This window comes from Bombina bombina, chromosome 7 (assembly GCF_027579735.1).
Source record: "Bombina bombina isolate aBomBom1 chromosome 7, aBomBom1.pri, whole genome shotgun sequence".
NCBI classification, from domain to species: Eukaryota; Metazoa; Chordata; class Amphibia; order Anura; family Bombinatoridae; genus Bombina; species Bombina bombina.
The window spans coordinates 522,185,746-522,210,700 of NC_069505.1; the positions used below are offsets into that span (position 1 = coordinate 522,185,746).

Below are 24,955 nucleotides of genomic sequence, written 5' to 3' on the forward strand. Positions count from 1 at the left end.
ACCGACACCTATCAATGGTGTGGGTAGCAGTACTGGGCATGACTATGGCCAAACAGACATCACCTATCAATGGTTTGGGTAGTGGTAATGGGCATGACTATGGCCATACACTCATTAACTATCTGTGATGTGGGTAGTGTTACTGGTCCTGAGCTTGGCATAAGTATGGCCAAACAGTCATCACCGACATCTATCAATGGTGTGGGTAGCAGTACTGGGCATGACTATGGCCAAACAGACATCACCTATCAATGGTGTGGGTAGTGGTAATGGGCATGACTATGGCCATACACTCATTAACTATCTGTGATATGGCTAGTGTTACTGGGCATGAGTATGTTATACATTCATCATCTATCAGTAACAGTATAGTAACATTGGGCATGAGTATGGTCATAAACTCACCACCTCTCCATGATGTGGGTAGTGTTACTGAGTATGAGTAACAGTTTAGTAATCTTGGGCATGAGTAGGGTCATACACTCACCACCTCTCTGTGATGTGAGTAGTGTTACTGAGCATGACTATGTCCATAAACTAATCACATATCTGTGATGTGGTTGTGTTACTGGTCATGAGCTTGGCCAAACACACATTACCTATCTGTGATGTGGGTAGTGTTACTGGGCATGATTATGCCCATGCATTCATCAGCTATCTGTGATGTGGTAGTGTTACTGGGCATAAGTTTGATTATACAATCATCACCTATCTGTGATGTGGGTAGTGTTACTGAGTGTTACTGAGTATGAGTATGCCATACATTTATCATCCATCAGTAACAGCATAGTAACACTTGGCATGAATATGGTCATACATTCATCACCTCTCTGTCATGTGGGTAGTGTTACATGACTATATCCATAAACTAATTACCTATCTGTAATGTGGGAAGTGTTACAGGGTATCAGCTTGGCCATACATTCATCACCTATCTGTGATGTGGGTAGTGTTACGGTAAATACATTTATTGCACAGGCATGAACTGAAAGGGCAGTTGAAGGCATCAAGCGCGTGGTCCATCATCTATCAGTAATAGTATAGTAACATTAGGCATGAGTATGACCAAACAGTCATCACATATCTGTGTTGTGGGTAGTGGTACTGGGCATAACTATGGCCATACACTCATCACCTATTTGTGATGTAGGTAGTATTACTGGGCATGAGTATGTTCATACACTCACCACCTATCTGTGATGTGGGTAATGTTACTGGGTATCAGCTTGGCCATACACTCATTACCTATCTGTGATGAGGTAGTGTTACTAGGCATGAGTATGTTTATACATTCACCACCTATCTGTGATGTGGGTAGTGTTACTGGGTATCAGCTTGGCCATACACTCATCACCTATCTGTGATGGGGTAGTGTTACTAGGCATGAGTATGTTTATACATCCACCACCTATCTGTGATGTGGGTAATGTTACTGGGTATCAGCTTGGCCATACACTCATTACCTATCTGTGATGAGGTAGTGTTACTAGGCATGAGTATGTTTATACATCCACCACCTATCTGTGATGGGGTAGTGTTACTAGGTATGAGTATAGTCATACATTCATCACCTATCTGTGATGGGGTAGTGTTACTAGGCATGAGTATGTTTATACATTCACCAGCTATCTGTGATGTGAGTAATGTTACTGGGTATCAGTTTGGCCATACACTCACCACCTATCTGTGATGGGGTAGTGTTACTAGGCATGAGTATGGTCATACATTCATCACCTATCTGTGATGGGGTAGTGTTACTAGGCATGAGTATGGTCATACACTCACCACCTATCTATGATGGGGTAGTGTTACTAGGCATGAGTATGTTCATACATTCACCACCTATCTGTGATGTGGGTAGTGTTACTAGGCATGAGTATGTTCATACATTCATCACCTATCTGTGATGGGGTAGTGTTACTAGGCATGAGTATGGTCATACACTCACCACCTATCTGTGATGTGGGTAGTGTTACTAGGCATGAGTATGGTCATACATTCATCACCTATCTGTGATGGGGGTAGTGAAACTAGGCATGAGAATGGCTTTACACTCATTTCCTTTCCAGTTTCGGGTGCTGGCGTTGTGCCCCAGGCTTAATTATGGCCATACACTTTTAACTAACGTTAATGGGGGTATTGCCCCTGAGCAATGGCCAATAACAGTAGTGTACCTGCATATGAATATGATCATACAACTATCAACCATCAGTGATGGAGTAGTGCTTATGGGCATTATTATGATTATACACCTATCAGTGCTAGTAAGAAATATGGCCAGTATGTGTATACTCAAACTTTTAGGGAACAACCAGGACTGCTCAGGGATTTTGGGGCACTTTACCTGTAAGTAGTAGACAAACATTATATTTATGTCCTAAATATGAAGTTTGGTCATCTAAGGCCCTGTGGATAGGATGTTTGCAATGAATTGGTCTCCATTAACAAGAAAGAGAGAGACAGAGGGAAAAAAGAGAGAAACAGAGAAAAAAGAGAGAGCGAGAAAGAGAGCGTGAAAAGACATAGACGAGAGAGAGACAAAGGCATTAGAAACAGATGTTTGGAGACTTTTGAGAGAATTATGTAATGTTGAGAAGTAAGAATAGGTCTATACATTTTTCCTAAAGTGCTACTATTAATTGGAGCTGAACCTTATATGCACATGTTTGTTATATACGGACAACAAAAAAATATGGAGTCTTCCATTGCCACACTGGCTTCTTGAACTCGAGGGACTGCAGATAGGTCCAAGGCTGCGGTAGAGTATCTAAACCACAGTCTGAAACAGGTGCAATGCATGGTTTCCAGTTACTTACACATAAATATGTTATTATGATCTTTAATCAGATTCCTTATTATACCCGTCTGGTTATAACCACAAAATACATTCATTAAAACCCCTTTCCACCCTTCAAAATGCTCAATAATACTCTTGTGCCAGGAGCCTGCCCAGTTAAGATACATCAGATCCCAAATTATTACAGTGGTCAATGGGAACATTTTTTCCCGCCCCACACAGGGGTATAGTGTTGTCCAGTCTCTGCCCCTCTACTTCCATGTCTAGCAAAGTCACCCTGCCTTGCTCTTCCATGGTGTCACCCGAATGATCATCCGAATGATCATCCCCTACACTGGGAGGGGACGAGCTATGAGTCCGTGCAAGAGACACACATTTCCAAGGGTCAAGGCGAGGTCGATTAGCTGAGGGGCGAGGGCGAGGTGCAAATTCAAGAGTGGTTGGTCTTTCTACAGCAAGGTCCTTATCAGGGGGTTTACGTCGAGTAGGTGGGGGAAATACAGAGTGTGGATCTGGGAGACGAGGAAACGGAGATATTTTGGAACCTTAGGGAAGAGAGAGATTTACTATTAGACACATTCTATCATTTTATCTATCAATGGCAACCATTAAAAATTATCCATATACAAAGTTTAGGGACATTACAAACGTAAGGGGACATTAAACAGGTTTTTTTTATTTTGTGATTCCGACAGGTCATGTGCTTTTAAACAACTTTCCAATTTACTTCATTTATCTAATTAGTTATGTTCTCTTGGTATCCTTTGTTGCAATGCATACCTAGGTAGGCTCAACATCTGCTAATTGGTGGCTGCACATATATGCCTCATGTTATTGGCTCACCTAATGCGTTCAGCTAGCTCATAGTAGTGCATTGTTGCTTATTCAACAAAGGATACCAAAAGAACAGAACAAATTAGATAATAGAAGTAAATTGGAACGTTGTTTAGAATAGTATTCTCTATCTGAATCACAAAAGCAAAAAACACAAACAAAATAATGTACTTTCTTTTCTTTTGTATTCCTTTTCTGTAATTAAGCACTACAAATTGTGATTCCACCCCCCCCCCCCACACACACACACACTTCTGTCTTCAGAGACACTGGAGAATACAGTGGCCCTGCGACATGCTATAAAGTGATCGCTTGATCATTGTAGGAGCTTATTTGTAACTGTCTCTAACTGACGTCAGCAAGAAGAATTAGGATAAACACATTTAAAGGGACACTAAACCCACATTTTTTTCTTTCATGATTCAGATAGCGCATGCAATTTTAAGCAACTTTTTAATTTACTCCTTTTATCAAATTTTCTTCATTCTCTTGGTATCTTTATTTATTTAACTCAGTCGTGTGCGTATTAATGTGCGCAATTTTAGGATAATTGCTTTGATAAATCCTGCTCATAGTGCTGCAGACACAAGCACACTCCTAAACTTACCTCCCTTGCTTTTCAACAAAAGATAACAAGAAAACGAAGAAAATTTGATAAAAGAAGTAAATTGGAAAGTTGTTTAAAATGTTATGTTCTATCTGAATCTTGAAATACATTTTTGGGGTTGTATATTCCTTTAAATTCCTGCTCGGAATCTCCAATACTGCTCTCATTACCGGCTCTTGTGCACCTGGTGCAAAAGGTTAAATGTATTTGTGGGTTAAACACATAGCTACCAAGGGACTTGTGTTTCATAACGAATTATAGATTTTTTTTTTCATTTCATCAGAATATCCCTTTAAGCTGAAGTAGGGGTCACTAAAAGTAATCTATACTCTAAAGCTTTTTTTTGTAATAAAATCAGAAAAATACTTTAAAGGGACATTAAACACTTTGAGATGGTAATATAAAATGATGAATCGTATATAAGAAAAAACTCTGCAATACACTTTCATTATTTATTTTCTGAGCTTTTCAGTTCCTGTTAGAAATGGAAGTGCAGAATACTGTTATATTCCACACAGCCATTGGCAGCACACTCTAGTGACCTATTTATAACTGTCCCTCATTGGCCACAGCAGAGAAGGTAACCTAAGTTACAGCATGGCAGCTCCCATTGTTTTATAGACACTAAAACGTTACAGTTATTTGTCAATATTTAAACAGCTAATGGAACTTTAAAAAAATACATCTACTTGTTATTCTCAGGCTAATCTTTTCTTTGACTGCATCATTATATCATTTGTTTAGTGTTTAATGTCCTTTTAAAGAGCTTGTAGGTTTATGAAGCCTATTGAAAACAAATTATGACTATCAGGGGTCGACAAATCTGTTAAAAATTTAGGAGCCAGTAAGATTTTTAAGGAGCCAGACCCACTATTAGGAGCCAGTCAATGGTATTTGAATATATATAGGGAGAATAACCCAAAACGTTAGGAGCCAGGGGTAACATTCTAGGAGCCAGTGGCTCCCTGGGCCTGGCTCTTGGGTTTGTCGAGGCCTGCTATAAGTAAATAATACACACAAATATTTAAAACGTCTATCATTGAAAATTCAGTATTATTTAAAAAGGACATATAACCCAAAGTGTTTCTTTAATGATTCAGACACAGTATGCAATTTTAAACATCTTTCCACTTCAATCATCTTATTTGCTTCATTCTCTTGGTATCCTTTGTTGATAAGTATACCTAGGTAGGCTCAGGAGCAGCTATGCACAACTGCAAGTACTGCTGATTGGTAGCTGCCTCTTGTCATTTACTCACCCAGTGTGTTCAGCTAGCTCCCAGTAGTGCATTACTGCTGCTTCTTCAACAAAGGATACCAAGAGAATAAAGCACAATTTGAAAATAAAAGAAAGCTAGAAAGTTGTTTAAAATTATATGTTCTAACATAGCTGAAAATGTTAGCTCATGGATAAATAACCGGATAAAAGATAAGGAGCAACGAGTAGTAGTAAATGGATCATACTCAGATTGGACAAAGGTAATCAGTGGAGTCCCCCAGGGATCAGTACTGGGCCCTGTTCTTTTTAATATTTTTTATAAATGACTTGCAGCAAGGATTAAATAGCGACATCTCTATTTTTGCAGATGATACTAAGTTAAGTAAGGTCATTAGGTCAGAGCAGGATGAACTTTCATTACAAAGGGATCTGCAAAAATTAGAAGTATGGGCAAGTAAATGGAAAATGAGATTTAATACGGGAAAATGCAAGGTTCTACATTTTGGAAGTAAAAATAAGCAGGCAGCATATTATTTAAATGGGACAAGACTTAGCCAAACAAAGGAGGAAAGGGATTTGGGAGTAGTAATAGATAACAAGCTAAAGATGGGTGCACATTGCAGGACAGCAGCTTCAAAGGCTAATAAGATACTAGCATGTATTAAAAGAGGCATTGATTCAAGGGAGGAAAGCATAATTCTGTCACTATATAAAGCCCTGGAAGACCTCACCTTGAGTATGGTGTGCAGAACTAGAAAAAGTTCAGAGAAGGGCCACAAAGCTAATAAGGGGAATGGAGAATTAAGCTATGAGGAGAGGCTAGCCAAACTGGATCTGTTTCTCTAGAAAAAAGGCACTTGAGAGGTGACATGATTACTTTATATAAATATATTCAAGACTCATATACAGAGATGGGGGAAGCTGTGTTTATTCCAAGAAAATTGTTTGTGACAAGAGGTCACAATTTAAGGTTGGAGGAAAGGAGATTTAATCTCCTGCAACGGAAACGTTTTTTCACTTTAAGAGCAATAAAATTGTGGAACTCATTACCAAAGGAGGTAATGAATGCCAATACCCTAGATACATTTAAAAATTGTTTGGATACATTTCTGGCTAGAAACAAAATTCATGGATATGACTGCTTGTATTAAATGGGTCACCTTTTATTGGGATTAATTTAAGCTCAACTGGAGCTTTTTTGTAAGTATATTAGATTTGTATAGGTTGAACTCGATGGACTTCGGTCTTTTTTCAAACTCATCTACTATGCTATTATGAATCAAAATTTTGGGTTTCATGTCCCTTTAAGGATTCATCACTGACCTGTGTCCCATAGCTGGGGGGTGCTGCCATCTGAAGGTGACCTCCTGTGACTCTGTGTCACCTGCCGAATAGCGCCGTCAGATGGTGTCCTTCTGTGGCCCCTTATAACCTCAGTGCCAGATCTTGAAGCAGTGACATGAGTTGGAGTCAGTGACTGCCGTGGGTCCTTCTTGAAGCTTTCCACTTTATAGTCCACTAGTGGGTTTGTTCCAGAGCTACCCTCTTCCCTCCTGTCCATTTCCCTGGGCAAGTTATTATGCCCGATACCCGCCTCGTCACTGTCCGAACGGATCAAAGATCGAGTAGAGTTGCAGTCAGAGATGGAAGACAAAGACAGAAGAGTGACAGAGCTAGGAGGAACCACAGGCTCCTCTCCTCGAGATGAGGAGCGGCTGGGTGAATTGTTACTTTTCCTAGGCCCTCTACCTGGCCACTGAAAGATGCCTTTTCGTTTCTCCTCCTGAGGAACCAGTTCCGTTAAGTCGCTTCCCAATGCCACTGCCGCTAAGAGGGAGGCGCATCCCAGCAAAAACAATTCACTCTTCTTGCGGGACTGGGAGCTACGTTTTGGGCTGTCTGACAAGGATGAACTTGCAGAGACTGCGGTGTCCTCAGCTTGGTTTTTATCGTCTGAATTGAGAGGAAGTGTGAGGTAGGACTGTGTTGAAAATGGGGACTGGGGAACGGAGCCTTCTCCATCTACATATTCCTCTAAATGGAAGAAATAAAAGAATAATGATACGTAAGCTTATCATAATTTATTGTCTATTATAAACAATACCTTTTGGAATTTTCAAACCCAGAAGTAAATTGTACAAATTACATATCTTATCCCGGATGTCTCCCAAAGTGATATAAGTCTATCTCTCACCATAACGCCTAGATCTGAAATATACTCACCATGTATTAAGGGGATAGATTCAGATAGAGCATGTAATTTTAACCCTTTGAGCGCTAAGCACTTTCCCACCTGGGTGCTAAGCTGTTTTATTTTTTTTATTTTTGAAAAAAATCCCCAAGACTTACACTGTTGGAAAGGTTAGGCAATTGGGGGTCTGTAGCTGCCTAGATGCCTGAGATACAGGCTTCTAAGCAGTATGCCCCCTGCTCCTATACTTAACATTGTCATTTTGTTAATAAAGTTGTGCAGTGACGTCAACACGTCATTGCGCATGACATCACCACGCAAAACGGGAAACCCCCCGGCGTTGCCCGTCACTATACAGGCCCGATCGCCGGGGTAGGAGTGGGTGGGAGCCCCCAGATCTCCCTCAAGATGGGAGAGTGCTAGTGACGGCTCAGAGCCGTCATTAGCACTCAAAGGGTTAAGCTACTTTGTCAGTTACTTCTATTATCAAATTTGCATTGTTCTCTTGGTATCCTTTGTTATATGAGCTCAGGAGCGCACACGTGACTTTAGTACTCTATGGCAGCATTATTTTGCAATATTGTATGTAGCAGTGTTGCAATCACTGCTGCTACAGAATACTAAAGACACGTGCACACTCCTGTGCTTCTTTGAGTATGTAGACACATGTTTCAATAAATAATACCAATTGAACAAACCAAATTTGATAATGGAAGTAAATTGGAAAGTTGTTTAAATTGGCATATTCTATATATTCTATCTAATTCGCTGTAGCGAATTGTGTCCGCTCAACCTCGCTAAATGCCGACAGCATAAGCTGTAAGCAGTTATCATTGCACAAGCATTTCTGGTGAAATGCTTGTGCAATGCCGTTCCCTGCTCACTGGCAGCTGATCAGACGCTAGCAGGGGCTGTCAATCATCCTGATTGTATCAGATCGGGATGATTTCAGTCCGCCACCTAAAAGGTGATGGACAAGTTAAAGAGCGGCGATCTTATGACCGCTGCTTCGTGACTTCCGTTTCAGGCAGACCTGAAACGATGGGGCTCCGAAGCAAAATGGACCCCTAGGGGCATATGTATCAAGCTCCGTATGGAGCTTGATGTCCCGTGTTTCTGGCGAGCCTGCAGGCTCGCCAGAAACATCAGTTATGAAGCAGCAGTCACAAAGACTGCTGCTCTATAACCTGTCCGCCTGCTCTGAGCAGGCGGACAGACATCGCCGGAAATCAACCTGATCGAGTACGATCAGGTTGATTAACACACCCCCTGCTGGCGGCCCATTGGCCGCGAGTCTGCAGGGGGCGGCGTTGCACCAGCAGCTCTTGTGAGCTGCTGGTGCAATGCTGAATACGGTGAGCGTATAGCTCGCCGTATTCAGTGAGGTCTGGCGGACCTGATCCGCACTGTCGGATCAGGTCCGCCAGACCTTGATAAATAGGGGCCCTAGACTCCAAAGCATTAATAATCTTGTCAAGTTTATGTGCCACAAAGCTCTAATTTAATTGGGTATAACTGAGTTAAATAAAAAGTCTGAGAACAACAAATAAATGCTATACCTATGGGTGCTTTCTATATATATCTGGCACAAAGCACCACATTAAAGGGACATGAAACCCAAATGTTTTCTTTCATGATTTAGAGCATACAATTTTTAACAACTTTCCAGTTTACTTCTATTATCAAATTTGCTTCATTCTCTTGGTATCATTTGTTGAAGGAGCAGCAATGCACTACTGGTTTCTAACTGAACACATGGGCGAGCCAATTACAATCGGTATATATATATATATATATATATATATATATATATATATATATATATATATATATATATATATATATATATATATATATATATATATATGGACAGAAAGATGGGTGTAGGATTGGCACTGGAAAGACACCCTATAAATATATTCTAGAGAGATTAGAGTGGTAAATTTGCTGCCTGTGAATATCTACCCAGAGAAAAACTGTGCCCCCAGGAACAGTTAACTTGGTAGAAAAAATATGTAATAAAGAGAGGGAGAATAGGGGAAAAAAGGGAAATTCAGTTAGGCGCAACACTCTGAATGAAGAATCCTAAATAGGGAGTATTTAGATCAGTGTGTTTTGAATGACCTATTACTCCAGTGATATACAACTAGTGGAAAAATGCAAAGGGAATATCAAATATAGATATAATATAATATAGAAGGAGAGGCAATTTAAATGTTTACTATGAATTATTCTGATAAGTTGTTTGTTGATTATTGGATATCTAAAAGTATCAAAAAATAGTGTATACAATATACACACAATAGCTCAAAAAAAATACAATTGGTACTGGTAAACAAATAGCATAACTGATGGAATGTCTGTTGGATGATATGTGACAAATTATGTACATACAGACCTATAACAAAAAACAACCACCTAAAAATGCCTAAATATTCAAAAGTTGGCAAAAATTTTACAAAAATAACTACGATTGATATTGTAAATTATAATAGCCTAAATATGTAGTAAATTATGATAGTAATAGTAATATTGAAACGTAGTATTGACTGTCAGACTGTATTTCAACAGTAAAAGTCCTGTGAAAGTTCAAAGTTTTAATCCAATAAAGCAAGTGAACTTCTATAACTGTAGATGAATGCAAAAGATCCAAAATGGTTAAACAAGATATATCAATGAATCCACGTTCCACAACGAACCCGTTGGGAGTATACTTACACTCCGTTACCTCAATCTCATGAGGTAAGTGCCGCGCAGTGTATAGGTAGTTCTTCCCCTCGGTGTCTGTGGTAAAGTGGAGCGGTGTCCTTTTTCAATCCAGAGATCTCTTTAATACTCTCTCCCGAATAGTATTCAGTCCTTTAGGTTCCAAATGATCAAAAGAACGGTAGAGTAGTTTCTCACAAAGCATCAAGACCACACAGTCATTGTAAACTGGGACAAGTTGTTTTCAAGATCCAGATAATGTAGCTTTTCTGTGTTGAATTTGAAGTCAGATTAAATGAAGTTAAATTCTTTGTTGACTCTATATTCAATAATTGTTTTAATATAAATAAAACAAGTAAATAGCGTTAAACGGCGATTTACTTGTTTTATTTATATTAAAACAATTATTGAATATAGAGTCAACAAAGAATTTAACTTCATTTAATCTGACTTCAAATTCAACCCAGAAAAGCTACATTATCTGGATCTTGAAAACAACTTGTCCCAGTTTACAATGACTGTGTGGTCTTGATGCTTTGTGAGAAACTGCTCTACCGTTCTTTTGATCATTTGGAACCTAAAGGACTGAATACTATTCGGGAGAGAGTATTAAAGAGATCTCTGGATTGAAAAAGGACACCGCTCCACTTTACCACAGACACCGAGGGGAAGAACTACCTATACACTGCGCGGCACTTACCTCATGAGATTGAGGTAACGGAGTGTAAGTATACTCCCAACGGGTTCGTTGTGGAACGTGGATTCATTGATATATCTTGTTTAACCATTTTGGATCTTTTGCATTCATCTACAGTTATAGAAGTTCACTTGCTTTATTGGATTAAAACTTTGAACTTTCACAGGACTTTTACTGTTGAAATACAGTCTGACAGTCAATACTACGTTTCAATATTACTATTACTATCATAATTTACTACATATTTAGGCTATTATAATTTACAATATCAATCGTAGTTATTTTTGTAAAATTTTTGCCAACTTTTGAATATTTAGGCATTTTTAGGTGGTTGTTTTTTGTTATAGGTATGTATGTACATAATTTGTCACATATCATCCAACAGACATTCCATCAGTTATGCTATTTGTTTACCAGTACCAATTGTATTTTTTTTGAGCTATTGTGTGTATATTGTATACACTATTTTTTGATACTTTTAGATATCCAATAATCAACAAACAACTTATCAGAATAATTCATAGTAAACATTTAAATTGCCTCTCCTTCTATATTATATTATATCTATATTTGATATTCCCTTTGCATTTTTCCACTAGTTGTATATCACTGGAGTAATAGGTCATTCAAAACACACTGATCTAAATACTCCCTATTTAGGATTCTTCATTCAGAGTGTTGCGCCTTCCTGAATTTCCCTTTTTTCCCCTATTCTCCCTCTCTTTATTACATATATATATATATATATATATATATATATATATGCAGCCACCAATCAGCAGCTAGAACCTAGGTTCTTTGCTGCTCCTGAGCTTACCTAGATACAACTTTCAGCAAAGGATAACAAGAGAAGGAAGCAAATTAAATAATAGAAGTAAATTGGTAGGTTATTTAAAATTGTATGCTCTGAAAAAATCATGAATGTCTAATTATGACTTTACTGTCCCTTAGCAACTTTCTAATTTACTCCTATTATCAATTTTTCGTTCTATTGGTATCTTTTGAAAAAGCAGGAATATAAGCTTAGGAGATGGCTCATTTTTGTTTCAGAACCTGGGTAGTGCTTTCTGATTGGTGCCTACATTTAGTCAGCTACCCAGGTTCTGAACCAAAAATGGGCCAGCTCCTAAGCTTACATGCCGGCTTTTTCAAACAAAGATACCAAGAAAACAAATAAAAATGAATAATAGGAGTAAATTAGAGAGTTGATTTAAATTGCTGCTCTATCTGAATCATGAAAGAAAAAATTGGGTTTCATAACCCTTTAAAGGGACAGTAAACATACAAAATAACGTTATATAATTCTGCACATAGTGCAGAATTATATAACATTATCTTAGTGGCAGCTTTATGAAACTAAAGCATTTCCTGATTTTTTATTTCAAAATTGGACTCCGCTCAAGGTTCTACTGAGCGGGTCTTGCTGTTCAAAAGCACTTTGCGGGCGCGCTGTCTAGTCACAGACCGCCGGATCGCGCCATTGAAGTGAATTAGCTTGCTCCTGCTCTGATCTGGTAGCGGGAACGAGCTACATTCACTTCAATGGCACAACAAGGCGGGCTGCGACTAGACAGCGTGCCTGCGAAGCGTTTTGAACAACAAGACCCGCTCAGTAGAACCTTGAGCAGAGTCCAACTTTGAAATAAAAAATCAGGAAATGCTTTAGTTTCATAAAGCTGCCGCTAAAATAATGTTATATAATTCTGCACTATGTGCAGAATTATATAATGTTATTTTGTATGTTTACTGTCCTTCTAAGACTGACTTCTGTATTATGGTTTAGATTGGCTCTTCTTTGTGCCTCTTCAAATAAAATTCTCACAAAAACCACAGCACCGTACATCTAAACATCTTCTGTCCAAAGTCAATATTACTCGTTCCTTCTTGTAATAGCATTCTAAATCAAGTTATACATCTGTTCTATTATTTCTATTTGCCAATAAAGGTATGAAACGTACCCATCTCTGTAAGGCTGGCAAACCCCACGCTGATGGGTTGGTGTTTTGGAGACTTTCCAAGATTGGGTGCGCTGTTAGACCACTGCTTGCTGCCTTCTCCAAGAGCTTTTAACCTGTGAAATAGATGGAGCAGTCAATACCAGCAGATATATCTTCTCTTTTGCCTACATGCAATACCGTATGTGTGTTCCTGAAAATGCAGGTATATACATGACTAGATTCATTAACAGTTTCTACAGTTTGTGTTATTTTATGCAGCTGATTCACGAAAAGTTCCATTCTCCAGTGTATTTGTTCCATAAAAAAACCTGGGAATTGGTGAGACCGGAGAGGCTGTTAAAGGGACATTAAACACTAAATAAATGCTAGATAGATTGATGCATTCAAAGAACAGATTAGTCTGAGAATAACATAAAGATGTATTTTATAAAGTTTCATTAGCAGTTTAAATAGTGACAGAGTAATTGTAAAGTTTTAGGGGTATATTTACTAAGCAGCGGATGCTGATTTTTTTGCGCTAAGCTTTAGGCTCGCCGGAAACAAACGCGGGACTGCAATCATCCCGATCAGATACAATCGGGATGATTGACACCCCCTGCTAGAGGCTGATTGGCTGCAAATGTGCAGGGGCGACATTGCACAAGCATTTCACCAGGCAATGATAAATGGCGACAGTGTATGCTGTTGGCATTTAGCGATGTTGGGCTGACATGTCCGCCCGCCATTTGATAAATCGGCCCCTAGGTGTCTATAAACAATTGGAGCTGCCATGTTGTAACTTAGTAACAAAAAACAATATTTAGGAGCACTCAGGGGCTAAAGGTTAATAGGTGAAACAAAGGCAGTTAATTCTAAACCAATCAATAGTAGCAATCTCTATTATATTATTGAGATAATCTGTGATTTAGAACATTATGTGAACCATTAATATTGTATAACCTAAATATATAGGTGGCTAAATAGTACCGTTCTAAAAAAAAAGGATAATGCCAATAATTAGCAGATATATATAAAAAAATATATTGAAAAATACCCAAATAAGTAAATGAGCAAATAATTTATTAAACCTAAACAGTTGTGCAACTGGACGGCATCAATATCTGTTACCAGGAGTAAATAACAATAATGTATAAAAAAACCGGACGTCTCCGATATAAAACAACTAAAAAAATAAGTAGGTAAAAATATTGCCACCACTAAGATAAAAAGAGATTGGCCAAAACGTATCAAAAAAGTTATTAAAGGTATCCAGACGATGGTGACAAATACAGTCCACACAGTCTGTGTATTAACGGAGCAATCCTTAGACAATAGGTGTATTTGACCTGGCTATTTGGGAGTGGTAATAGACATAGGAGACAGCCAGCTAGATTAGCCGTTCAACCTCCGTATAGTCTGTTCCTCCAGCCGTTATAGTCACATGTAGAGGATCTGTTAGGCTGCTCCGCTCCTATTGGCTAGTGTCGCTTCCACACACTCCAGCTGATCCGCTTGTCCGCTATCAAAGTCTAGAGAGAGGAAAGTATCCGCCCTTAGTGCAATTTGCATGCTGGATACTCGAGTAATCCTTGTAAATTGCTTACAATGGAACTATTTGTAGTGCTTGGTATTATTATTTGGTAATAGAACAATGCAAACTTAGCAAATGCCAAACAGAGGCTTCAGTTAGTTGTACCGGCTTGTGTCTCAACCTTACAGAAGTCCTGTGTAAAGTCCCAATATAACCTCGGTTTCCACAGAGAGTACAAATAGTATAAATAGTAAAATTATTCTGGCTGCATCTATTAAAACATCAACGCGTTTCTCTCTATATGAGGGCTTTTTCAAGATCATTGCAAAAAGTTCCATTGTAAGCAATTCACAAGGATTACTTGAGTATCCAGCGTGCAAATTGCACTAAGGGCGGATACTTTCCTCTCTCTAGACTTTGATAGCGGACAAGCGGATCAGCTGGAGTGTGTGGAAACGACACTAGCCAATAGGAGCGGAGCAGCCTAACAGATCCTCTACACGTGACCATAACGGCTGGAGGAACAGACTATACGGAGGTTGAATGGCTAATCTAGCTGGCTGTCTCCTATGTCTATTACCACTCTTGCCCCCCACGACGTGCTTTTAAAGGTTTGCAGACAGAATGCGTGAGTAGAATGGCCGTGGCTGGACTGTTATTCATCCGACGGACATTTGTCTATCGGATTATTATCCGTCGCACAAATGTCAGTTGGACAAATATCCACCGGTTAACAGTCCGGCCACGCGCATGGAGATGTCACAAGGGGGCAGGAAGTTGCAAAAGATTTGAACAGGACTCACCTCTCCTCTCCTCCGACTCGTTCTTTCAGTTGCGTGGAGCTTGGTCCCCATGTTTTGCCTTTCTTTTTGTTGGACGTCACCTCCTCCTTCTTCAGGACAGAACTGCGCCCCCACGTCTTGCTGCAATCCACAGGCGTTACTGGAAAGAAGAAAATGCGAAAATGGTTTCCATTGCACATAAAATATCTCTGTTGACCAGAATTAGCACAGCCTATATATTAAGGTTAGTGATTGCGAGAACTTACATCGGATGGCTCGGAGCCTAGGAATGATCAGAGGACTTCCTGGAGGACTGTAGCTACTTGATCCCTGTCCTTTACATTTGTCCAGTGTCGGAGATGCTTGGACAGTTATTTTGTGCTCAAAACCTAAAAAAAAATATATAACAGGGAATTCAACATGATTATCACATTAATATCTTGGCTCAATAAAGAAACAGGACTGGAGAGTCGAAATGAAGTGCGGAATTAAAAAACAAAATCCAATTTGCTATTAGAAAATGTATCTTTTTCACTTGGTATCCTTTTGTTGAAACTTAAAGGGACACTGTACCCAAATATTTTCTTTTGTGCTTCAGATAGAGCATGCAATTTTAAGCAACTTTCTAATTTACTCCTATTTTCAAATGTTCTTTATTCTCTTGGTATCTTTATTTGAAATGCAAGAATGTAAGTTTAGATGGCGGCCCATTTTTGGTGAACAACCTAGGTTGTCCTTGCTGATTGGTGGATAAATGCATCCACCAATCAAAAACTGCTGTCCAAAGTTCTGAACCTAGAAAAAAGCTTACATGCCTTCTTTTTCATATAAAGATAGCAAGAGAACAAAGAAAAATTGATAATAGGAGTAAATTAGAAAGTTGCTTAAAATTGCATGCTGTATCTGAATCACAAAAGAAAAAATTTGGGTACAGTGTCCCTTTAAGGAGACATGAAATCCAAACTAATTCTCTTTCATGATTCAGAAAGAGCATATACTTTTAAGACATTTTCCAATGTACTTTGTTCTTTTGGCATCTTTTGTGGAAAAGCAGGTAGGTAAACTCAAGAGCGTGCATAAGTCTGGAGCAGTATATGGCAGTAGTTATGTTATACAGTGTTCAAACACTGCTGCCAGCTAGTGCTCAAAAGCATTTTTGCAAAACTGCTGCCATAGAGTTCTTCAGACAGGTGAACGTTACCTACCTAGGTATTCTCTTCAACAAAGAAAATCATGACAACAAAGTAAATTTGGTCATTAAAGTAAATTGGAAATGTTCTTAAAATTGTACGCTCTATCTGAATCATAAAATAAATGTTTGTTTGTCATGTCACTTTAACTCCTTTCCATGACAGGATATCAAGGATGCTCAGGAGTATTGATTCTTCTTGAGCACTATATGTATAACATTATTACAAACACTGCTGCCATATAGTGCGAGATTTATTGTTATGCATGCAGACAAGTTCTTATAGAGAGAACCTGTCCTCACACCTTCAGGCCCTCCAGAGCAGCATTGGCTGCCGAAATTTAAGATTGCAAGAGCAATCACTCTTGCAACCCTGCCCTCGGCTTTCACGTAACCGAAGGTGCAAGAGCAGGAGCAAGCCTGCTCCGAAACGGCCATGAATCTGCTTACGCAGCTTCATAAATGGCGCCTATAGTGTTTGAAACACACTTTTGAGCCTACCTCAGTATGCTCAAATGGAGAGGAGCTAAGATTCAACAAAAGAGACCAAAAGAAAAAAAGGTAAATTTGATATTAGAAGTGAATTTTTTTTTAATTCTAAGTTCTATCTAAAATCATGAAAGTTTATATTTTAAATCCCATTTGCCTTTCCACGTTCAATAAATAAGATCCTCATAGACATCTGTTGGATCCCTCTACAAGGCATGACTTGTCCCATAGACTTATAATATGTTTTTTCTAGAAGGCAGCCCACGTACCTGAGGGTAAGCTTATGCGGTTGCCATCCTTGAGTTTGAGGCGACTCTTTTTGAAGTTTCCTTTGCGCTTCTTCACTTTGGGTTTTTCCTGGTACATCTGATACATTATGATGTTCAACTCTCGCTCCACAATGTCAATCTCCCTTTCTGCCAACTCTTGCTCCCTTCTCTTTAACATCTCCTCTAGGTTCCTCTGCTCCTCAGCAGCTCGAACTAACTCTTCCTCACGGCTACGAAGCTCCTAAAATTTGAACAAGATGGATCGTTGACCAGTGAAACACATTTTTAGTGCCAAGCTATCTGTCATAGGCAATTATACTGAATTTAATTTGATGAGAAAACAAGAAACCAGCGAATATTCTGTTTCAGGGAATTAATTGAACATATTGGATAACATAGTAGATAAGGTTGAAAAAAGACTGAAGTCCATCGAGTTCAACCTATAGAAATCTAAAATATATATAAAAAGCTCCAGTTAAGATTAACAAATCCCACTAAAGGTGACCCATTTAATACTAGCAATCATATCCATGAATTTTGTTTATAGACAGAAATGTATCCAAATAATTTTTAAATGTATCTAGGGTATTGGCATTCACTACCTCCTTTGGTAATGAGTTCCAAAATTTTATTGCTCTTACAGTGAAAAAACGTTTCCGTTGCAGGAGATTAAATAAGCACATCTGCAGAATTTTGATGAAAGGTTAGTCCTCACTCAGCACACTTTGCATAAATATCTATTTTCTCATTGGTTGTGTGGAAGGAGGGCCTTTTTTAGGGCTGCCCATAGTACAACCCGAGGGCCACATCTAGCTATACAAGGGTTTTTGCGTGGCACTAAGCACCACTGTGCAGAAAACAGACATCAGTAGATTAGTGAAAAAGCAATTCCACTTTCTCATTAAGGGCTATATTACAAGTTGAGCGCTAATTTATAGTGCACCCGCAAACAGGAAAATTTGCCCGTTTGCGGGTACGCGATAAATAACCAGCCATTACAAGTGGCTGGTTATTCCTATCGCTCTGTAGCAATTAGCGCTCAGAAAAGGAATCAGAGATCAGATCTCTGGTTAATTTTCTAAAAAATCTCCCAATTGACCCCACATTTCAATATAGTTATCTTTATTAAAAAATAAAAAATGGTAGCATCTTTATTTTTTTAATAAAGTAACTGAAAAAAGCAGATATAAGGGGCTAAAAGTGGTGGCTAAGGGTTGTTAGAAAACAAATGGCACGGAAAAGTGTCTTTACATAGGGTAAAGTAAATTTTAGAATAGAAGTAACTTGGAAACGTTCTTAAAATGGTATGCTATATCTGAATGATGAAATTAAAATCTCTTCCATCAACTCCTTAACTCTTTCTGCTTTAAAAGGGATATGATACCCAAATGTTGAAGCACTTGAAAATGATGCAGCATATCTGTAAAAATTTTATTAGAAAATATCACCTGAACATCTCAATGTAAAAAATGAAGATATTTTACCTCAAAATTTTCTTAGTGGCTACATCCCATTGTAAAGGGACTTTAAGCATCCAATCAGGATGCTAGTCTTGGGACTGGCAGTGAGCATCTGGCAGGGGCAGACACAGTCATGTATTTCCCTCCTCTGTTTAAGGAGGTTTACTATGAGATCTCACAAGATCACAGTAAAAATAAGTGTGCACTCAGCACTAGTGCAGCTGATTGGCTCAGGATCACAACTGAGCTGAGGAAATTTTGAGGTAAAATATCTTCCTTTTTTACATATAGATGTGCAGCCTGGTGATATTTTCTTCTCAACTTTTTACAGTTATGCTGTATCACTTTCATGTGATTTAGTAAATGGATCTTAAGCCTGATTCTTGAAGGTTCAACACTCTGATCATAAAAGACTAGAGAAAAATATTGGATCAGCTAGAACTTGCCATTATAGCCCTTCAAACAAGTGACACTCATCTGATAAAGATGGTCAACTGCATAATACACTTGATACATCCACATCTACTACATTCATAATGAGCTCACAAATACATTTCTGTTATTCAGAAAGAGCTGGTGATGTCTTCTCCTGCCAAATCCAAGTGCTGGTGATGTCTTCTCCTTCCAAAGCCAATAAAAGGTATTTCTGACCATTTCTACCCCACCGTAGAGAAGCATAACCCTTCCAGATCACTTTTTTTGTAATCACCTTCTCTTTGGTCCTAAGCTCGTTAAACATCTGCTGGATCTCCAACTTCCAGTCTTCTTGCAGTGAGTGAAAGGATTCCAGGGGCATCTGGAACATTGCAGAATTCTCGATGGTGGTCAGTTGCTCCAGGATACATGTAAACGAAGGCCGGCTATGGGGGTCTGGGTTCCAGCAAGCTAAAACAGACAGAAAACCCTTGTCATACTTTAACCTGATAGGAACACCTCCCAGTTGTATCTGGTAAGTGAGGACCTCAAAAATTGGACAACAGAAGAAATAACTTGAACAATGACAGAATGTACAGTATATATGACATGATTGGATAGAGTAGGTACACAAATGCTTAACATAAAGGGTCATTTTACTAATTTTGTTGCTAACGTTGACTAATTCTTCCTTGACCTTAAAGAGAAACCCAAAAATGAAACCCAATATTTTCTTTCATGATTCAGATAGAGCATATAAATGTTAAACAACTTTCTAATTTTGTTTTATTATCTAATTTGCTTCGTTCTCTTGGTATCCCTGTTGAAAAACATGCCTAGGTAGGCTCAAGAGCTGGGAACTAGGTGCTCATTGGTTTCTGCACATATATATGCATCTTGTCATTGGCTTACTAATGGGTTCAGCTAGCTCCCAGTAGTGCATTGCTGCTCCTCCAATAAAGGATATTACAATAATTAAACAAAATTGATTATTGAAGTAAATTGGAAAGTTGCTTAAAAATATATGTTGTATCTGAATAATAAAAGAAAAAATTGTGGTTTCATGTTCCTTTAGCCTTGTTTTCTGGACTTTTTTTTATTGTGTACCTGTTCCTAAACCTCTTTGATCCTGCACCTGTCTTGCTGATTTGAACTGGATGTGGGATTCCTTGACCTGACCCTGGGCTTTACCTTGGCACTACTTCACCTGGGGTTACCTTTAGCCTCGATCTGTGTCTCTGCAAGGTCAATCTCCTATGCCAGGTACCATTATTCTTCACTTCTAATTTGCCTATGTTTGTGCATATCTGCTGTGCTAGTTCCGAGACTGTCAACCCCAGGATTCATCAAGAAGCTAAAGGTCTATATTATTTAATCCTACGTATGCCTCTATGTCCTCTCTGGCAAGACAATATCACCATGGGGGCGATACAAAGTTCCAAATAAACTATTTGCTGGGTACTTTAAAATATATCAGTTTAATATATAATGTTACTGGTCCAGTTTAAAGAAATGCGTAGTCTAAAGTAAAGGTATTCAACCTTGCTCCTCAAAGGTGGGCCTGTGTCACGAACCAAGCCTTCAGACTAAAAAGAAAAGGTCTGGGAGGCATTCTGCCCGACAGGGCTGTGCAGGGATTTAAACCCATGGCTCTGTGCTTTAATTACTGTTTGCTTATATGTTGAGCCACAGTCAGTTCTAGCAGCCTGGGAACTATAATGCAATATCATGCAGCTTAAAAGAACAGCCTAAAGAGCATTTGTCTTACTTGTAATTACACCTATGCAAAACACAGGTGCTCTCAATTTTGGATTTACTCAGAGCCAACCCTGTGCAACGCCTCCCTATTTAAGGCTGGCTGTTAGGCTGCACAGGGTCTTCACATTGATTCTGTTTTGTCACAAGCCAGAACATTACCTGCCTTCACTGGACCCTGGTTTCCTACCTGGAGAAAGACTTTACTTTTGAATCTGCATCTCTGTTTACAAGTTTGTTCCCTGCCACTCCTGGTGTGGGTGGACAATACATACCTGAGTAATTTGTGCTTAATTTCTCCAACATAGGTGTGTCCGGTCCACGGCGTCATCCTTACTTGTGGGATATTCTCTTCCCCAACAGGAAATGGCAAAGAGCCCAGCAAAGCTGGTCACATGATCCCTCCTAGGCTCCGCCTACCCCAGTCATTCTCTTTGCCGTTGTACAGGCAACATCTCCACGGAGATGGCTTAGAGTTTTTTAGTGTTTAACTGTAGTTTTTCATTATTCAATCAAGAGTTTGTTATTTTCAAATAGTGCTGGTACGTACTATTTACTCAGAAACAGAAAAGAGATGAAGAATTCTGTTTGTATGAGGAAAATGATTTTAGCAACCGTAACTAAAATCCATGGCTGTTCCACACAGGACTGTTGAGAGCAATTAACTTCAGTTGGGGGAACAGTTTGCAGTCCCTTGCTGCTTGAGGTATGACACATTCTAACAAGACGATGTAATGCTGGAAGCTGTCATTTTCCCTATGGGATCCGGTAAGCCATGTTTATTACGATTGTAAATAAGGGCTTCACAAGGGCTTATTTAAACTGTAGACTTTTTCTGGGCTAAATCGATTGATTATTAACACATATTTAGCCTTGAGGAATCATTTTATCTGGGTATTTTGATATAATAATATCGGCAGGCACTGTTTTAGACACCTTATTCTTTAGGGGCTTTCCCAAAGCATAGGCAGAGTCTCATTTTCGCGCCGGTATGGCGCACTTGTTTTTGAGGACAGCATGGCATGCAGCTGCATGTGTGTGGAGCTCTGATACATAGAAAGGTCTTTCTGAAGGCATCATTTGGTATCGTATTCCCCTTTGGGCTTGGTTGGGTCTCAGCAAAGCAGATTCCAGGGACTGTAAAGGGGTTAAATATAAAAACGGCTCCGGTTCCGTTATTTTAAGGGTTAAAGCTTCCAAATTTGGTGTGCAATACTTTTAAGGCTTTAAGACACTGTGGTGAAATTTTGGTGAATTTTGAACAATTCCTTCATACTTTTTCGCAATTGCAGTAATAAAGTGTGTTTAGTTTAAAATTTAAAGTGACAGTAACGGTTTTATTTTAAAACGTTTTTTGTGCTTTGTTATCAAGTTTATGCCTGTTTAACATGTCTGAACTACCAGATAGATTGTGTTCTGACTGTGGGGAAACCAAGGTTCCTTCTCATTTAACTATATGTATTTTATGTCATAAAAATTTTTTAGTAAAAATGATGCCCAAGATGATTCCTCAAGTGAGGGGAGTAAGCATGGTACTGCATCATCCCCTCCTTCGTCTACACCAGTCTTGCCCATACAGGAGGCCCCTAGTACATCTAGTGCGCCAATACTCCTTACTATGCAACATTTAACGGCTGTAATGGATAATTCTATCAAAAACATTTTAGCCAATATGCCCACTTATCAGTGAAAGCGCGACTGCTCTGTTTTAGAAAATTCTGTAGAGCATGAGAACGCTGATGATATGGTTTCTGAAGGGCCCCTACACCAGTCTGAGGGGGCCAGGGAGGTTTTGTCTGAGGGAGAAATTTCAGATTCAGGAAACATTTCTCAACAAGCTGAACCTGATGTGATTACTTTTAAATTTAAGTTGGAACATCTCCGCGCTCTGCTTAAGGAGGTGTTATCCAATTTGGATGATTGTGATTATCTGGTCATTCCAGAACCACTATGTAAAATGGAAAAGTTCTTAGAGGCCCCGGGGCCCCCCGAAGCTTTTCCTATATCCAAGCGGGTGGCGTACATTGTTAGTACAGAATGGGACAGGCCCGGTATACCTTTAGTACCTCCCCCCATATTTATAAAATTGTTTTCCTATAGTCGACACCAGAAAGGACTGATGGCAGACAGTCCCCAAGGTCGAGGGGGCGGTTTCTACTCTACACAAGCGCGCCACTATACCCATAGAAGATAGTTGTGCTTTCCAAGATCCTATGGATAAAAAATTAGAAGGTCTGCTAAAGATGTTTGTTCAGCAAGGTTCCCTTCTACAACCAATTGCATGCATTGTCCCTGTCACTGCAGCCGCGTGTTTCTAGTTTGAGCTAGGAAAGGCGATTATTAGTAATTCTTCTTCTTATGAGGAGATTATGGACAGAATTCGTGCTCTTAAATTGGCTAATTCTTTCACCCTAGACGCCACCTTGCAATTGGCTAGGTTAGCGGCGAAAAAATTCTGGGTTTGCTATTGTGGCGCAGAGCGCTTTGGTTAAAATCTTGGGCAGCGGATGCGTCTTCCAAGAACAAATTGCTTGACATTCCTTTCAAGGGGAAAACACTCTTTGGCCCTGACTTGAAAGAGATTATCTCTGATATCACTGGGGGCAAGGGCCACGCCCTTCCTCAGGATAGGTCTTTTCAAGACCAAAAATAAACCTAAGTTTCGTCCCTTTCGCAGAAACGGATCAGCCCCAAGGGCTACGTCCTCTAAGCAGGAAGGTAATACTTCTCAAGCCAATCCAGCCTGGAGACCTATGCAAGGCTGAAACAAAGGAAAGCAGGCCAGGAAACCTGCCACTGCTACCAAGACAGCATGAAATGCGGGCCCCCGATCCGGGACCGGATCTGGTGGGGGGCAGACTCTCTCTCTTCGCTCAGGCTGGGGCAAGAGATGTTCTGGACCCTTGGGCGCTAGAAATAGTCTCCCAAGGTTATTCTCTGGAGTTCAAGGGGCTTCCTCCAAGGGGGAGGTTCCACAGGTCTCAGTTGTCTTCAGACCACATAAGAAGACAGGCATTCTTACATTGGGTAGAAGACCTGCTAAAAATGGGAGTGATTCATCCTGTTCCATTAGGAGAACAAGGGATGGGGTTCTACTCCAATCTGTTCATAGTTCCCAAAAAAGAGGGAACGTTCAGACCAATCTTAGATCTCAAGATCTTGAACAAGTTTCTCAAGGTTCCATCGTTCAAGATGGAAACCATTCGAACACTTCTTCCTTCCATCCAGGAAGGTCAATTCATGACCAAGGTGGATTTCAAGGATGCGTATCTACATATTCCTATCCACAAGGAACATCATCGGTTCCTAAGGTTTGAATTCCTGGACAAGCATTTCCAGTTCGTGGCGTTTTCTTTCGGATTAGCCACTGCTCCTAGGATTTTCTCATAGGTACTAGGGTCCCTTCTGGCGGTGCTTTGGACGACATTCTGATTCGTGCGTCGTCCCTTCCTCAAGTAAAGGCTCACACGGACATTGTCCTGGCCTTTCTCAGATCTCACGGATGGAAAGTGAACGTGGAAAAGAGTTCTCTATCTCCGTCAACGAGGGTTCCCTTCTTGGGAACTATAATAGACTCCTTAGAAATGAGGATTTTTCTGACAGAAGCCAGAAAAACAAAACTTCTAGACTCTTGTCGGATACTTCATTCCGTTCCTCTTCCTTCCATAGCGCAGTGCATGGAAGTGATAGGTTTGATGGTAGCGGCAATGGACATAGTTCCTTTTGTGCGCATTCATCTAAGACCATTACAACTGTTCCTGCTCAGTCAGTGGAATGGGGACTATTCAGACTTATCTCCGAAGATACAAGTAAATCAGAGGACCAGAGACTCATTCCGTTGGTGGCTGTCCCTGGACAACCTGTCACAAGGGATGACCTTCCGCAGACCAGAGTGGGTCATTGTCACGACCGACGCCAGTCTGATGGGCTGGGGCGCGGTCTGGGGATCTCTGAAAGCTCAGGGTCTTTGGTCTCGGGTAGAATCTCTTCTACCGATAAATATTCTGGATCTGAGAGCGATATTCAATGCTCTCAAAGCTTGGCCTCAGCTAGCGAGGGCCAAGTTCATACATCAACC

The 24,955-nt window shown here is 39.7% G+C and overlaps 1 protein-coding gene across 1 annotated transcript in view; it reads right to left on the reverse strand.

Moving 5' to 3' along the window:
- Positions 1-2,823: 2,823 nt before the first annotated feature.
- MAP3K10 (mitogen-activated protein kinase kinase kinase 10) overlaps positions 2,824-24,955 on the reverse strand; it is a 58,161-nt gene continuing 36,029 nt past the window's right edge. Inside the window, exons 5-11 of the mRNA XM_053721793.1 lie at positions 19,418-19,593; positions 17,249-17,489; positions 15,568-15,690; positions 15,323-15,461; positions 13,010-13,122; positions 6,781-7,491; positions 2,824-3,342 (exon numbers count right to left, since the gene is read on the reverse strand). Of these exons, the coding sequence (XP_053577768.1) occupies positions 2,954-3,342; positions 6,781-7,491; positions 13,010-13,122; positions 15,323-15,461; positions 15,568-15,690; positions 17,249-17,489; positions 19,418-19,593 (1,892 nt within the window). The 3' untranslated portion in view covers positions 2,824-2,953. The remainder of the gene's footprint in view (positions 3,343-6,780; positions 7,492-13,009; positions 13,123-15,322; positions 15,462-15,567; positions 15,691-17,248; positions 17,490-19,417; positions 19,594-24,955) is intronic.